The sequence below is a fragment of the Strix aluco genome, chromosome W (assembly GCF_031877795.1).
Source record: "Strix aluco isolate bStrAlu1 chromosome W, bStrAlu1.hap1, whole genome shotgun sequence".
Taxonomy (NCBI): Eukaryota; Metazoa; Chordata; class Aves; order Strigiformes; family Strigidae; genus Strix; species Strix aluco.
In genome coordinates, this window is record NC_133970.1 from 1,882,992 (window position 1) to 1,899,919 (window position 16,928).

At 40.9% G+C, this 16,928-nt stretch overlaps 1 protein-coding gene across 1 annotated transcript in view; it reads right to left on the reverse strand.

Annotated features, from left to right (window-relative positions):
* LOC141917708 (netrin receptor DCC-like) overlaps nt 1–16,928 on the reverse strand; it is a 632,583-nt gene that overhangs the window by 80,378 nt on the left and 535,277 nt on the right. Inside the window, exons 14-15 of the mRNA XM_074811102.1 lie at nt 15,775–15,885; nt 10,526–10,720 (exon numbers count right to left, since the gene is read on the reverse strand). Coding sequence (XP_074667203.1) covers nt 10,526–10,720; nt 15,775–15,885 — 306 coding nt within the window. The remainder of the gene's footprint in view (nt 1–10,525; nt 10,721–15,774; nt 15,886–16,928) is intronic.

Below are 16,928 nucleotides of genomic sequence, written 5' to 3' on the forward strand. Positions count from 1 at the left end.
TGCAGATGAAGGTTATTGAATTCTGAGAAATCAAGAAAGAAAAGCACTTCCAATATCACGGTCAGTTGTAGTGTACTGGACTTGAAAAGGAGGGTTGCAGCCAGGGCTGTGGTTTTCCAGACTGTCAGGGCTGGGCAACGTTCCCAGAAAGATGGAAGCCACCCTATGTGCATTAAGAAGCCCCAAAACCAGTTTACAATCAAGTTTTCATCTCGTGGCGCCACACCAAAGAAGCCCAAAGCAGGTGGAGTTGCTGCTGGAGATCCTGCTGTGTGACACAGCTCAAGAGGGAATCTGAGGGGTTTTGCTGCTGATTCACAGGAATCTCTTCACGAGGGAGGGTGCCTGGAGAAAACATTCTGCATTTAGCAGACTACTAAATAAATTTGTGCTTTGAGAGCTTCATGTTAGAGCATCAGCTGATGTTAGAGCATCAGCAATGTCTTGCCTGAGGGTCGGAAGGCCAGGGGGGGATTTGGCCTCCTCTGTGTAGAAACTACCCTCAAGGAACAGACTGTACCCCGGCACCCAAAAAGTAAGGTGCCTGGGCTTTGATTTTACAAATATCCACGAGCACCTAATGGCTAGCAGATTAAATTCCATTAAAAGAAACAGTAAGTGATGTATTCCACCTCTTGGACAACATACACTTGCCCTGGAGAGCAAAGCTTAGAAGCAGATTTTAGCACAATCTAGGGAAATTATATCCACATTTAAAAAAAAAAAAAATCTTTTAATCATATTAGTAAATTTAACCATAAATATTCCACTAGCATAGGCTATCATGGTGAAATTCTCCAAACAAGTTTCTCCTATGCTGTCAGCTGGAGAAAAACAGTTTTATTTTATTCCTTCTAGGCACTTTGTACACCAGCAATAGCTGCATTTCAGTGGTGGATGAGGGGATGATTTCTGTGATGTCATTTCATCGAATGCATCAGGCAATTTGGAAACGAGTCACTATCAGAAAGGCTACAATGGGTGATAGAGAGCTTTCCATAAAATAAGAGACCTACCAGCGAATTATCTTTGCTCTAACACAACAGAATTAGCATATATTGACATCTTCCGGTAAACTAACAATCCATAATAACAAAGAGCTTCATTCAGTTAAGTTAAATTCACCAAAAGCTGTAAAATCCAAGAATGCATCTTCTAAGGTTACAAAGGACGGGCCTAGTATCATCTTTGTGAATGAAGAGCACAAAATGTAAGTTTTTAAAATTTGGCACATTTTTTTTTCCATGTCAAAAGGTTTTATCCAAAGTTTTAACAAAGACAGCAAACAAACATGGTTTTGGAGCATCAGGAGTATGAGAATCTCCTGAAAATCAGTTGCTCCTGTTTAGGATCCAAAAAAGCAACGCACATGGTTGATCGAGGCATCAAAATCTGAAAATTTTGGCTCGGGAAAAATCCCTCCTGTTAAAGCTCTCTTTAAACAAAAACATCTGTTTTGAGAGCAAATCTAGAGAAGAGCAGAAACTTGAATTTACATCTGCAGTATGTCACAAACTTCTCAAGAAATGATGGACAAGTCACTGGGGTTTTTTGTGTCTTCAGCCCTAAGGTATTAACTTTTTTTTTTTTTTTTTTCCTATTTCCTTTATTTTTTTGTCTATAAGCTCTTTCAAGTAGAGTCTTACAATATGTTTCTACGTTAAGCAGACAATGAAACCCCAATCTCATCTCAAACCTCCGGGCACTCCTGTAGCACAAATAATAAAGGTATGTTAATACATAGACACACTTAAAATATTTCCTATATTTAATTGAAAATTGTCCCTCAGGAGCACAGCTCTGCCCAGCTGCTTCACAGAGATGTGAGGGACGAGGGACAGAGTGGGGTCCTACACATCTACATTTCAAATAAATACAACCTAACCTGTAATTTTTAATCCAGTCTCACCGTTGAATCCGTTACAACTGGTGAGGGCATGTCCCAACTCTTCAGATGAGAAACTAGGACTCCAAAAAATTCGGTTAGGTAGCAACACCGGGGGCTTTGCCTTACTCCGTTGCCGTGTGAGCTCCAGCACCATCCTTCAGCAACTGGACCTCCTTGTCTTCTCACAGTTTATGTCCTCGGCAAGAACATCTCTCAGCGAATCATCCCGAGAAGTCAACTCAGACCTACCCTGGAGCCACAGTGCCTTTGGGTGATGGGACCGTGAAGCGGTGAAGGTCACGGCATCAACACATGGTGCTGCATCTGGGTGACAACGATGTGCCTCACTATTCTGGGGGTGCCTGTATATTTATAGGTACTCAGGCTGATTCTGGAAACATTTAACTTCTAAAACACTAGGGTTTAACGGAGCAAAGAGAATTTATAATGAGAAACTGTTAAGTGCTTTTATTTTAATGTAGTTCAGGAGACGAACAGCAAATCCATATTTACAGTTGTTTTTAAGATGTCATCTCATCATATATTATGCCTGCTTGCTGATTTCTCTTGTGAGCTATGTCCTGTGTGCATTAATACAGAGTGTGCAGGGCTTTTTTTTTTAAGCAAAGACTGCAATTTAAACATGCTTAGAAATAGGTCTTGTCTCCTGTGGAGATGTGAACCTTTACAACTCCCGTGGTGCATTGCAAGCTCAGTGCACTCCATGTCGGTAGGGATGCAAAACAACAAAAAAAAATCCCTATGTGTATCACATACATTTGTTATTGATGTTACAAATGCAGCCAAACTCAGGAAAAGTAAAGTAGTGTAGCAGAAGATGAAGTGTAAGACATATGGACAAATGAATAAAAAATGAACAGCCGTGACTCGAGATGCTTCCCGACATCAGAGGAAACGCCATTAATGCACCGGGAGGGTTAACTCGTGTGTGGGGGCAAGGGTTCTTCAGGCACTCATGCACAAAAAATAACATTGAAAGTTGCACCATGAGGAGAGGTTGTGTTTCTCTCTGCAAAAAAATAAGTCTTTCATCCAAGGAAACGTGCATTTATAAGGCTGGGTCACTTAGTTGTTTTGATCTCCTCGGCGTCCGCGACTGAGAGATCAGTGACACCCCAGAAGGCAAAGCATAGTGTTGTATCCATCCCTTTTCCCTGAAAACTAAGCTTTGCAACAAAGCTTCCTTTTGTTTTTTTTTTTTTTTTTTTTGAGTTGATGAATGTATATAAAGAAAAAAATATTCTTGGCTATCTGTATTATTTATATTATAATTTGGGATTAAGAGTTATTCTTAGGCATTCTGTTCTTCACTAACAAAGAAGGGAAACATTCAGCTTTTCTGTTCCATCTGTTGTCAACAGATCCTAAACATTTTGTCAAGGAAGCCTGTTTAGCTATTTTTTACAGCTGGAGAACTGACGTGTAAACAAACTAAAATGCCTTACAGAAAGTCAGCCGGAGTGAAGTGTATGAGTGGATTCTTCCGCGTAGGTATACGGGCAGGCTAAAATTCACTTTAACACGAGGACACTCTTAAAATCCACACAATATCTGATTTGGGGGAGTTATGCAAGATCTGTTCGTGATGTAAATAATGTGTGGATCACAAACTGACCCTTCGTTTGAGAGCAATTTGTCCATACTCTGTAAGAAAGCAAAGTCAGGGAGAAATGAAAGCAAATTGCTGCGTGAAGTATTTGCAGAAATGGCAGCATTCTTTAAATGACAGTCAGTTTTCAAAGGCAAGAAAGAAAATGAACAGTCCCTGGAGTCTCGAAGTGCCTTTACTTGTTAGTGTTGTGCTTTAATGTGATCTATGAGGGAAACAGTGAGATGCATAAAATTTAACATATTTTTGTTTGATTTTCACTGCTCCATTTTGTATTAAATATGCAAAGGGAAGAAAACAACCCAAAACTACATTAAAAAGCTTTTTGTTCCCTTTCATGTCTTTGTTATAATCCACAACTGTCATCTGTAAAGATTAGAGAAAATGAAGAACCTTCTTTCTCTCCTGATCCGCAGTTAAGATGAAGGTGAATTTGATGGAACCCTTTGTATTCCTACTGGTATGTTTGTTAAAATATAAATTCAGATCTAAAAGCTTTATCTTTGTTTCTTGTCACTTGTAATTGTCGATTTCTTTCAAAATTTTATTCCTTGAATAACGCAGGGATCTGTAAAAGTTTAGCTTCTGTGCCACCCGGAACGCTGGTGCAGCTCCTGAATGGTCACACTTGCATCAAGGCACGCAAAGACGAGACCACCCCGGCTGCCAGTCTCTCACCGTGCCGTATAGAGCCTCTCACACCGGTCCGTATAGACCAGGAGAGACCGTGCAGCCCCCTCCAGCAGTATAAAACACCTTACCGGTGTGAGTTGTTAACTCGTTCTTATTATTCATGTGGTAGCTCTAATTCTCCAAACTACTAATTAAGCAGAAATGGCTCACATCCATTAGATTTTCTCTTCGGAGCTTAAAATTTTCAGATGTGTGTAGCTCCAGGCTTTCTGGGAGGAGAGGGAGTAACTTTGAAAAGTCTTTGCTAGGTTTTGCTGCATATTATGCACTTTGCTTTCATTGCTGGGCCAGCATGATCAAAGGTTGAAGTTAAAAAGAGACATGAAAATAATATTTCAAGATGTGCACTCCAGCTTCCCAATCAAACTCTTTCAAGAGGGTGCATACGAATTCGTGCACGCTCGGGGAGATGAATGCAGTTTTTTCTTAGGTCGCATAAAGGCAACTGTACTTAAAAACTCTTTCTAAAATTACGCCTTGTTCTTCTGTTCTCACATACGTAAGTGGGGAGAGGAAGGGAGGTGCTCTGAAGAAGAACGTCCACGTTTCTGTAAGACTCTGGAATTTGGTACAGCTTTCCCATCATATTTAGTTTTTTAATGCTTTGAATATCTGTACAATAATCATTTTTATACACATTTTCTCATGGAAAGACTTAGGGCACTCTACAAATGGAAGTATTATTATGGATGTCAGAGGAATGGCCTTTTCTGACCAGCTTAAAACCGAGTCTCAACTTTTCACATCTGCATCTCTCTGCTTCCTCTCACATGGTGCAAACACCCTGTCATCAGCTGCAGAATTACTCTGTTGTTGCTCTTCAAATGCTTTTTTAAGGCAGCTTTGCTCTTGGGATGGCACTTACATAAAGCAAAGGCAGAGGCCACCCCGTCAGCGTTGGGAGGCTAACGGTCATCCTCTGGGTCTCCTCACGCCCAGCCTACCACCCTTCTCGTGTCAGCCTCTTACCTATTTCCCTTATTCCAGTAACTTATTAAAATATCCCAGAATGAGTTATCAAAATATCCCAGAATGACATAACAACGTCGTTAACGTATCGGAATACGCTCGGATAAAGTTAACGGTTAACGGTTGGACTAGATGATCTCCAAGGTCCCTTCCAACCTAGATCATTCTGTGATTCTGTGAAAGTTACTGTGTTCCACTTCTCCAATACACGAATTTAAACCACAGCTTTATGATCTACTGGAAGTTTTACGCAAATTATTACAGCTAGTGTGGTGGTTCAGATATTTGGGGGTTTACATTTGCACAATTGGTAAATGGAAATCTCCTTGGCATACTTCTTCCCCTTTCTTTTAAACATTTATTTCATGAGTAAGCTTTAATCCAAAGCTCCACAGACACGAGCCCAGTCAGTTCATTACTATGCTTAATGCCTTCTGAGTTGGATCAGTTCAGAAATCGTTACTTCCTAGGCGTAAAAGATCAGAATTAGCATCTGTGAATTTTCCAATATTGTTAAAACCACCATTTATCAGCCAATAACCTTGCCATTTATAACCACAAGCAAAGAATTTAAACATAGTTTTTTTTTAAAAAAAAAAAAAAAGGAAATGAAGTGGCTCACTACAAGTGGGTCTCCTTGTTAGAATTATTAATTTGAGAGTCAGTCAAGCACTGATTTCTCTGTCACAGAAAAGGCTGAATGAGAGCAGGGGATGCTTGCTCCTGAAATTTATGAGACTGACATCAAGTATCTTTCATACACTGCGGAGAGAAAATACAACAAATCCTTCACTGACAAAACTTAAGTCTCTGGATATTCTTATACTCTTCTGTACCTGTGGAGAGTGTCTCCAAGGCAATATGACCACTCAGTCATGAGAAAATCACTCTATTTAATTCAGTCTAGAGTACAAGTGTTACCTCTATATAGTTGTATTCAAGATGATCATCACACAGAATAAAGTTCTCAATCACTATTATGAAAGACTGAGTACTTTTCTTCATGTTTTTGAAGTGATTTATTCAGTAGCTGAAGTGTACTACTCAGACAAGTGCTGTAACAGCTCGGGTACAGGCTGATTCAGGCATTAAAATTTTTGCTTGAAGGAAGTAATTAATTAAATACCTGAAAAGTGATGTAAAGCTGCCAGATGACTTGTGCATATTGGTGTTACACTTGTATGATCAGGGGGGAAGGAATTAAAAAGCAGGCCACTCTGTGAACGTGTAGGTCTCCATCCTTCCCTATGGGTGATCTACTTAAGGAGATCGCCCATCGCTTCCAAGCCTCATAATTTCAAGCAGTTTTAATAGTATTTTTTTTAAAAGGATTACAAAGGTGAAGTGTCTAGTAGGATTTCTAAAGAGACTTGGATACCTGATTCCGCTCCAAAACCAGCAAGTACTAAACAGAAAGCACTTTTAGTCCATCATTAGCAGCAGATTGAAGGTGCAAAGATCTTTGGACTTTCATCATCAGCTCTAAACCACCGAATCCTGATGTGTAACTGCACACCGTGGCTAAGTTACCGTTACAAACACCCACCGTGGTCAACAGGGAGGAAAGGTCAGATGATGGAGCTGTTGGATGGCCTGAACGACCCTTGCTGTTGTCTTTTCCTCCTTGATGGACTACAGAAGTAACAAGGGCTGATGGGGTTCAAACTCAGGTGACTCAGTTAAACATCTGAAGTTGGGTAAAATAAAGAGTCTAGAGAGCAGGTCAGAGAGTTTATCATGAGTTCAGTCTTATCACAAAGGTTTCACCACCAAACACTGACCGCAAGCGAAGCTACCATCTTCTCTACAACCTGGCCACAGAGAAGATAAGCGGTCCCAAGCTTAGAGCTAAAAGCTACATGTTTTGTTTCTGACTCTGCCTCAACTCCAGTTTATGATAGTAGGAAGCAAACTAGGATTAGATTTTGGAATTGTAGAATTTTGCATAAAAATACAAATGACAACAAATCACTGTATTTCCAGCCATTTCTACCAACGGTACCCAACCATCCGTATTCTTAGGGCCTGCATGCAGGTGGCCAACGACGACCCGTGACCGCACAAGTTAGGGAAGGAGGAACAAAATCCCCACAAATATCAGCAGGAGGTCCTGCAGCCTTACATATCCAACAAGCAGGAATTACCACAGCAACCCTATCGCACATCTACGGCAGGAACCGTCAGACAAAGGGAGATCACGAAGGCAGGAATTTCCAGGGCAACCGATGCTGGGAAGGGAATAAAGCCAATGAACCAGCCTGGGGGCTGTTAGCTCCAACTTTCAATACCTACGTGCATCCCTCTTCTCCATGTCTCAACTGTAAGGTCTTTGGAAAGACGTCCGGGAGGTGCTTTTGTGCAGGTCTGAAGACGGAGAGAAGAAAATTGCTTCCAGGAAGAAGACCAGGCACACGTTAGGGTGTTTTGCATCCCTGTTGAACCCGGAACGGCACTAGTTTTAACAGAGTTTTTCACCATCATTTCTCTCAGGACTACAGCACAAGCTTGTAGAGGTAAAATAATGGCACACGTGGACCTGGATTATTGGGTTTGGGCATCGGTGTGCAAAAACAGCCACTGTACATGAGAGTCAGGCAGGATTTCTGAAAGGCAGCTGATGTCAAACAAATCTGATTGCTCTCTAATGAAAGTATCTACCGCTCCAGAATCTAAATCATACACAGGCTTGCAGTGTGCTTCAAAATAGCCTACAAAGGAACAATAAAAAGTAGAACTGCAGTGAACCTCGGGAAGCTGCAAAAACTCAATTTTTCAGCTAGATACATCACAGACAGGATTGAGGCGAAGTGGGGTGACCTCTCCACAGGCTCTGTCTAACGAGACAAAGGAGAGCTGGGGAGCCAAGAGGAAGCAATCGCTGAAAGCCACGAGGATCAAAAGGGAAGAGATCTTTGGAGGCGAGAGAAAAACTCACTGAAGTTCATCATTTATTTAGGTATCAGACTTCACTGTCGCTTTTCCATATTACGTTTAAGATAATGTATACCCCTCGTGCACAGGTGTCATAGGAAATTTTACAACAGGTAGGATGAGTCCACATAATATCTATTTTTTCCCCTTATTCCTGCCAGCAGCACATTCTGATTCATAACCTTATTGAAAACAGTATTTTTATTAGGAAAAGAATTCTGTCTCATCATTTTGTGTAATTTTCTTGTAATGGTTTCTAATATAGTGGGTGAATAATGTAGGAAGTATTGGCAACTGTTCTAATTTTTTAAAAGCTTTCTCTGCGCCCTTGGTCACATCCCTCTGGGGTTCATTTTCTGTGGATATTTAAATGATGGAATTTAATAAGTGCAATTATTCATGGAATTGATTTTCAAAGTTGTACACGTGAATGCTCAGAGAAGTCGAATTTAAAATGTGCACGTCAGGATTTCTGACCAAAGTGCTTGTATCCTTATCCAGTTAGAGACCAAATGCAGGCGGCTTATCTGGACAATGACAATTAAGTTACACCGCTCACTTTTTGAATATTTGCAATCAAAGCAAAAAATGTGCAATTAAAAGATACTTTCCATTTGAAAAATTAAGAACTTTCAGGAAACCTCGTTCTGTTGGAGGATGTGCAGCAAAAAAATGCCAACCCTGATTTCAGTGACTGAATTATTTGCAATTAAATATTTAATATGCTCAAAACAGTTTCTTGAAATTTTCTAGATGCCTGAGTGCTACTTCTGTAATTAAAGTATATTAGTGAAACATCCTCCCTGACTTGCTGGACCTCACATGCACTTCTGCCTGCTGGCAGAGCCAAGAATATAGGAGGACCCTTTTAATCCACAGAAACAGTTCTAATAGCTGAAGCACACCATCAGCTTTCCACAAATACCAAGTGTAGTTACCCTGTGAGAAGGCTTTTGTAGCTGCAAGTTGTTCCTAGCATATCTTCCACCCGATGGTAGTGGCTATCAGAGGTCCTATGAGCAAATATATCCACTGGTCATTTAATACAGGAAGGAAAACAAACACTAAAGCTTCACCAAATCCAAGTTATTTCTCCACTTTTAGTGAGAGCTGACCATTTGGAACTTTATAAAATTGAGCTGTGTAGGCATCTCCTCCTTAGCTCTTGCCAAAGCCAAAGCACAGTGGCCTAGATAGTCCCTGTCCATATAATTTTCTTTTCTACTACTTCTGGGTTAACAGTGGTGAAGGACTCAACTGAAAACTCATTAAAGATACGAAAAAACTTAAAATAGGCTTGGGAGAAACTGAATCCCTTTTGGAATTAAAAAAAATACTTTGCATTTAGTCCCGCCCATTCGTTATTAGACACAAACATTCCCCAGTAATAGCTTTTATCTTTATATTCCACAAAATTTCTTCAATAGTCCACTCGGATATCTTTCCATTTTGCATAATAACTTTGCACTTGCCCAAAACGTTATCAAATCTGCCTTTTTCTGCAGAACCCACCGAATATTTGGGAGCGTTTAGGCTTTTTGCAAATACCTCCATCATGACGTACACATCTGGACAGAGAGAAGCTGTTTGATAAAGCACCAGTAGAAACAGTTTATTCGACTCTCCAGGTTTCCCCAAGGCAACAGCAAAAAGGTTGGACAATGCGGTTTCATAGCGCTGTAAAACACCAATTCCAAAGAAAAATGTCCCCAGATATCACAGTTTTGGTTGGTTCTATAGAATTGAGATAACTAGTCTAGCTGTGCACCCCCAATGCACCAAGTTAATGAATCTCCCTGTAGTATCTGATCGTTCCCAGGTTGTCAAGCAGAACTTACCATTTTTACGTGGAATAAAAGTGCTAAAGAAGAAATGATGAGGAAACCATTAAACTTTTTGACTTCCTTTAAACTTTGAACTGTTTTCCCAGTGCTAGGAGAACGGTCCGTCACCACTGGAAGGATCCAGGTCCCTGCATACCATGCTGAGAATTTAGATGAACTGTCACAGAGGCTGTGCCATGAATAATGAATAACCACCACTCTCTCGGCACCATTTTGACAGACACGAAATTGGAGTTTTGCGATTGCCATTAAATTCAAACATGGGAGGCCAGCCCAGGGAATAAGATTTTTAGGTCCAGTTTTCTGCACAAGTGGGAGTCAGTATTAGAAGCGCATGATTTAATAAGATCTACTGAATAAAATGAGCATTTGAGCAACGAAATTTGACATATTTGAGAGCGTCCAGAGTTTTGAAGGCAAGACCAAACATAAAATGGAATGCAGAAACAGCTTAAGCAAGCAGCGTATAAACGAAGCACCGGCGAAAGCCTAAAAATAAACCCGCAAAAATAGCATAATCTCAGAGGAACCTCTTTTTGTGAAATGAAATGAATGAAAACAATTACTTACCCAAATTTTCAATGGAATAATAACGCTGTTTACTGTCCACTCGCACGGTCTCAGCATACGGACTGCCTACGCCGTAGCCGATGATGTACCCGCGGACGACAATGTTTGGGTTCAGTGGCGGAGTCCAACTCATGACGATACTTGTTGTCAAGGGCCTGACATGAAGAGAGCTTGGCTGGTCAGGAACCTGAGATTCTGGGATTCAAAGAAAAAAAAAAAAAAAAGATAAAAGTATAAATTAATGTTCTACTCAAGGTTTGAGTTTAGATTAAAAATATGTGCACAAAAAAACCCAACCAGGTGCCCCAGAGTTACATGCAGAGCTTACATGCAATTTCATTTCTGAGCTACATCCTTCCCTTCCAAGCGCACCGATAAGCCTCATCCTGGTTTTAAATCAAATATCTCCTAGTGCTTTCCACCTTTAGCATAAGGCTACAGGAGAGCTTTAAAATGATGCAGGAAAATGAAAGATGACCCGCAAAGGAATTTCCAGGAGGACAACTTTTCTCTTCCCTGGTCTATTTGCAAGTTCAGCAGGATCCTGACAGCTGATTGCATGAGTTGTGTGCACTCACAGATTATTTAGCAAAAAGGTTTCCTTTGTTAGTGATATACTTGTACATTCTGACAATAATCTGTCTCTTTCCCATGAAAACAAGACGTGAATTTCACTCTTGGACATACATCTCTTGCTTTGAAGCTGCTTTAAATAACACACCAATGTTTCAAAAATGAAATAATAGAATGAGAGATTTTCTGTACAGGTATTCCCAGGTAAAATTCATTAAGTAGTAATTAATCACTTGGAGTCTGTTTGCCTTCTACAAGCCTAATTTTACTGTAAAGGTTAGAGGAGTAAATGCCTTTTGTTTGAGTTTACCAGGTAACTACCATATCACAAGTCTCTTCAGAGGAGCTGCACAGTAGCTTGTCTTTTTGAGAGCAGAAAGAGACAAGTTACTATTTTTCCCCAATAAAAAGGCTTGCAATATAATAGACGAAAGCCTATACGGAAGGCAACAAGGACAGGGTAGAAAAACCAATAATAATATAAAATGATGTAAACTCCAACAAAAGACACTTCACAGTTGTGAAGCATTCCCACTGTAAACCTTGGAAAAGGTGATAAAAAGCAGAATTAACTCTTTTCAGTAACCAGCGTGACACGTGTCCTCAGCATTTTACGTGCTTTCCGATGAATTCTTATGACCACATTAGAGCACTCTGAAAACCGGTTGCACCTTCAGGGAAGGCTGATCAGTACGTTACCAGTCTGAACCACCCAGCAACTTTAGAAGTCCTTTGCATTCAACTCCTTAAAATTGCAAAGCACGAGGTCTTGTTTAAAGGTTGAAGAAAATTCACCGAAAAGTCGCTACTCACAAAAAGAAGAAACAGATTGCACCAGTAGTGCCACTGTAAGTCAGGTTAACTTGGCATTTACCCCCAACTCCACTCCCAAACTCTGTTTTAATGCAGAAGCAAAAGTTACTGGAGCAGCTGTTCCTCAACAGTGCTGTTTGAAAAACAAACGACAGAAGCATTTCTCACAAGCCCCAGCGATAAAATAACAATTTAATGCCTTGAAATGAGAAGCTGGATAACGTAGCAAGACTGCAATTCCTCGAACTTCCTAAAGTAGCAATTCTCAGGCAGCAAAGGAGATCAGAGCATTCAAAGAACCGATTGCCTTCAAATGATAATTTTTACATCTGACACAACACAGGGATTTCAATTGCACCACAGATACCTCTAGGCAGCCGTTTAGGTGAAAACTACTTTATTCAAACATTTCATATTCTTTATTTCAAACAATTCAAATATGCGACTCATGCATTTCAGAGCTAAATCATGACTTGTTGTTTCAAAAAGCAAAAGGCAGTTTAACTTCTTGTACCCTTCTTGTGAATTAAGTGTTGAAAATGAAGCTGGGGTGAATGATATTTTTGAATTATTGTTTGAACATTAAAGTTGCATAAACACAGAGTTGGTTTTTGAAATTTTCTTTTTTTTTTTTTTTTTTTTTTGGTTTTAGCTTTCTGTATAAAGCAATTTTAATTACATTTTGATCAGCTTTACTTTCAAACATTTTCTGGAAAAAACATTTTTCTTATTCTGAAACAGCTCCAGATTTTATAATTTGTGTTATGTGGTTCACAACCCAAAGTACAAAGTTAAATGTCAGAATCAACTATTTTTTTCCCCTCAAACAAAATCTTTTTTGCTTCTCTTTACAACGAAGCACATTTTCCACAGTAAGGGCTTCTGCCAAACATAACACAGAGCCAAACATCTAAACCCATCAGTTCTTCAGGCAACTGGACCATCCAGCCTTTGCATGGCTCTGCTGATTCTCAGCGTCCCAGCACTCAGATATCCAGGAGTAAAATTCTTATTGACACATATATCTCATATTTCTGCTTTTTTTTTTTTTTGTCAGGCCATTTCCTTGCATGTCTTCTAGATCAACACATTTACTTTTGTATCTCCTGGGCTTGAACATGATGTCAGCAGTACATCTGAGAAGCAACCTTGAGATCCCGTTCTCCTACATGAAGTGTCAACTGAGTTCTTCATCCTAAACCCCAGATGAACCAAATTTACAATCCTGCTTCTGACTGCACCAAGAGTTTATCGCTTTCCTCTCGGGTGTTGAAATTTTTGGGTAGTTGTAAGCAGACACACGAGCTGTGGATGTCAGCCAAGCTCCCAAGACAGCATCTGGCAGGCAGGAGGAGAGTTCCTCAGGAGATGTCCCCATGAAATCAGATTTCTGGGTGCTGCATTTCTTGCTCTCTTCCCTTACGGGCAATTAGGCTCCCAGGAAATGGAAGCTGAAGTTCTGTGTCACTGCCTGGTGTGACATCTCCTCCTGGGATGTCACATTTGCTCACACGTGCCTCCGAGTCCTTCGCTGGGTTTCTACGTGATGGCTTGAGTACCCACGTCTTCCATCCAGGAACTACTGCACTTAGCGCTACTTAAAGGTCCCTAATTCCACTGTCAAGCTTGAAAAATGCTTTACATTTCGGTCACTTTAGCAATTTTCTTAGAGGTTCAAAGATGTATGGTTTACGAAGTCAGGGTACTTTTTATTCATCCTATTTTGTTCACATATTTCCCCAATCACTTTTCAGTATAAATTACAATATGATAGCAGTCTAGCTTGTCATGCTCTTAAAGCACTAATTTAGAGCTGAAGCTAAACTATATCGCTATCTAATATGTATAACAGCTTCCATCTGTTCAATGCAGTAATCAGAAACCAAGCATCCTAAACCCATTTTCCTGGAGGATACCTTTGCTAAGTTGATCAGAGATTCTCTTGCATCTTCACTCAAGCTATTTAAAACAGACCCTTTGGGGAAAACACTGCTTTCCATTTCTTTTTTTTTTTTTTTCTTTTTAAAGCACAAAATTTGAGGCTGAAAATAAATATTTAAAACCTTCCCAGCTGTCAGTAAAGGCATGCGAGCTTTCTAGGGAACCTTGAAGAAGCAGCTATGTTTGGATTTCTAATCGCTTTAAAAAAAAAGTCACTAATTAAAATGAATTTCCATTGGGAGTCGATGCCGTTCTCCGGGATACTGTTTGTCTTCGTGTTGCTGATGCCAACCAGGCTTCCAGTGAAAGCAGGAGAAACCGCATTAGCCATGGGAGCAGAGGGAACTGCAGTTACCAGCCTTGCTCCAGCCCACCCCTGGTTAGTCAACACTTGCAGGACTTTGCATAACTACAGTAATAAGATTTCTCCCCAGGTTTTCTCAGAGCATTTCTATCTCGCGTGCCACAGAGCGCATTCCCCGCATCAGGCTGCTCCAGCTTCGCGAGGAGAACCCATCACTTCTGCAAATGCAAATGCATGGAAATACAATACATGAACAAAACGGCTTGGCTTGAATTTATTTGCACGCACCCACTTCCATCGCGCGTCTCCTGTGATGACTCGATTCATGCCTATGCGTGTATTTGGGCCTAAAGACTTCAAAGGAACGTAGCGTCTACTAAATACAAATCAAACTGAATGTGCTCAGATGTGTTACTTTCTTTTTGCACACTGTGGTGCGTTCAGAATTTCTTTTTCCCTCTTGCCAGCGAGAAGTCAGCCGCTTACACCTTAACAACATCACTTCTAGCTGAAGCATAATTAGAAAGATATCATCACGCACGGCGGCGTGGCGTGATCCGTTGGTATGGTTACACCACGTCTAGAAGCATTACCTCTTCTTTAAAACCCTGATGAGACACCCCAGGTTCCCCCATTTTGCGTGCCGAGCACTGCGGTCACTCCCAGTCCACCGGAAAATTGCATTTGGACATAGGAAAAGGCAGAAATTCTTCAATTTCCAAGGGTTGATTTTTGAGCTCGTAAGGAAATCCGGCCAGTCAAAAGAAAGGCAACATCAAGTACTACAGTGTATTTAATCTGATTATTTATTTATTCTTTCATCCAGTTGGCTTTTGATCCTTTTTAGGTGACTTATTTTGTTTTAGCAATTTTCATCAGTTTCCTTGTATTTTCTATTCATCTCCTTTCTGCTGCGTATTTGCTTCTTACGGATTGTCTGTAGTTTTACTGTGACTTCCATCTGTCAGATTCTTTGTTCCATTCGATTTGCACTCTGTTTAATTTTTTTAGGTAGACTTTTTCATTACTCTCCTTTCATTCCTGTACTACTTCAAATATTCCAGTCATTTTATCTAACCCTTTCATTTCAGTGTTTTTCTCCCCTTTTGTGTCAGCATCTGCACTGATTTATATAGCCCACATTTTTCAGGTATCCGCATCCCATCATCTTTCACTAATTATTCAGCTTTGTTGCCAACCTGCATTTCTAACATCCGCAAATAAAGGCTGGGAAACCGGATTTGACCTATTTGAATATTTGCTTAGTGAATTGTTAGGATTGTTGGCATCGTTTTCATCGTTTCTTTGATTGATTATGTTTATCATTTATGAAGTTACAGATTCGCTTTGCCGTATTATTGCAAACAGCCCTGATGCCCAGGAGCTAAATTCTGGCACAAAATTATTTTAACAATGGGTTCTGACTCCTTGGTCCTGGGTGACAACAGAGAAACACGACCCAAAGCATGTGGGACCCAGGAATATACGAAAACATCTGCTGGTGGGTGTTTAGACCCCGGGTGTGTCACCCTAATCTCAGCCTGGGTGACAACTGCTGTGACACCCCTCAGCTAGAAGCCTTTAGGAGCCAACTGCTTTTAAAAAAAGATGCATTTACCATCGAGATCGTTCTCGGGTGTTTCTGCTGTGTACCAGTCCGAGGGGGGCCCTGTCCCGTTCACTGTCATGGCAGCCACCTGGAAACTGTATTGGCTTCCCTTCTCAAGTCCTGTTAAAAAAAAAAAAAAAAAAAAAAGCAAATAAAATTTGTACAGAAAGAAGATGAAGAAACAAATTAATGACAATACCAGAATTTGCAACAGACTTGGTGTAAAATGAAATCTCTAGTAATAGCCCGTTGGATTTGCCATATGTAAGGAAATAGATAGAAATGCAAATATATAAAAATATATATGCAAATATATAGAAAGGGGTTCCCCCAGCACACCACAGCCCACGCAGTGTCTCAGAATCACAGAATCATTCAGGTTGGAAAAGACCCTCGGGATCATCGAGTCCAACCCTCAGCCCGACTCTACAAAGTTCTCCCTTACCCCACATCCCCCAACAGCTCATCCAAATGACCCTTAAACACACCCAGGGATGGGGACTCCACCCCCTCCCTGGGCAGCCTATTCCACTCTCTGACCACTCTTTCTGGGAAACATTTTTTCCTCATGTCCAGTCTGAACCTCCCCTGTTGCAGTTTAAAGCCGTTCCCTCTTGTTCTGTCACTAATCACCTGTGAGAAGAGACCAGCACCAACCTCTCTACAATGTCCTTTCAGGGAGCTGTAGAGAGTGATGAGGTCTCCCCTCAGCCTTCTCCTCCTCACACTAAACAGTCCCAGCTCCTTCAATGGCTCCTCACAGGATTTATTCTCCAGGCCCTTCCCCAGCCTCGTTGCCCTCCTCTGCACTCGCTCCAGCCCCTCGAGATCTCTCTCGTATTGAGGTGCCCAAAACTGGACACAACACTCCAGGTGTGGCCTCACCAGTGCAGAGCACAGGGGGACTATCACCTCCCTGCTTCTGCTGGTCACACTATTTCTAATCCAAGCCAGGATGTCTCGCTGCCCGGTTTGCACGAGCGATGCCTGGGCAGGGCTGTAGCACAACGGTGCTGGGGGGAGGTCGTTATTCACGTGGGAAAAGACATTTTTGACCAAAAGAAGAGGCTTCAAAAACTGAATGAGGGCTGCACCGGCCCAGGATTAGTTTAGGTCGTAATTTCCATCGGTTGTGCTCGTACATATAAAATTAATGGAAGTCC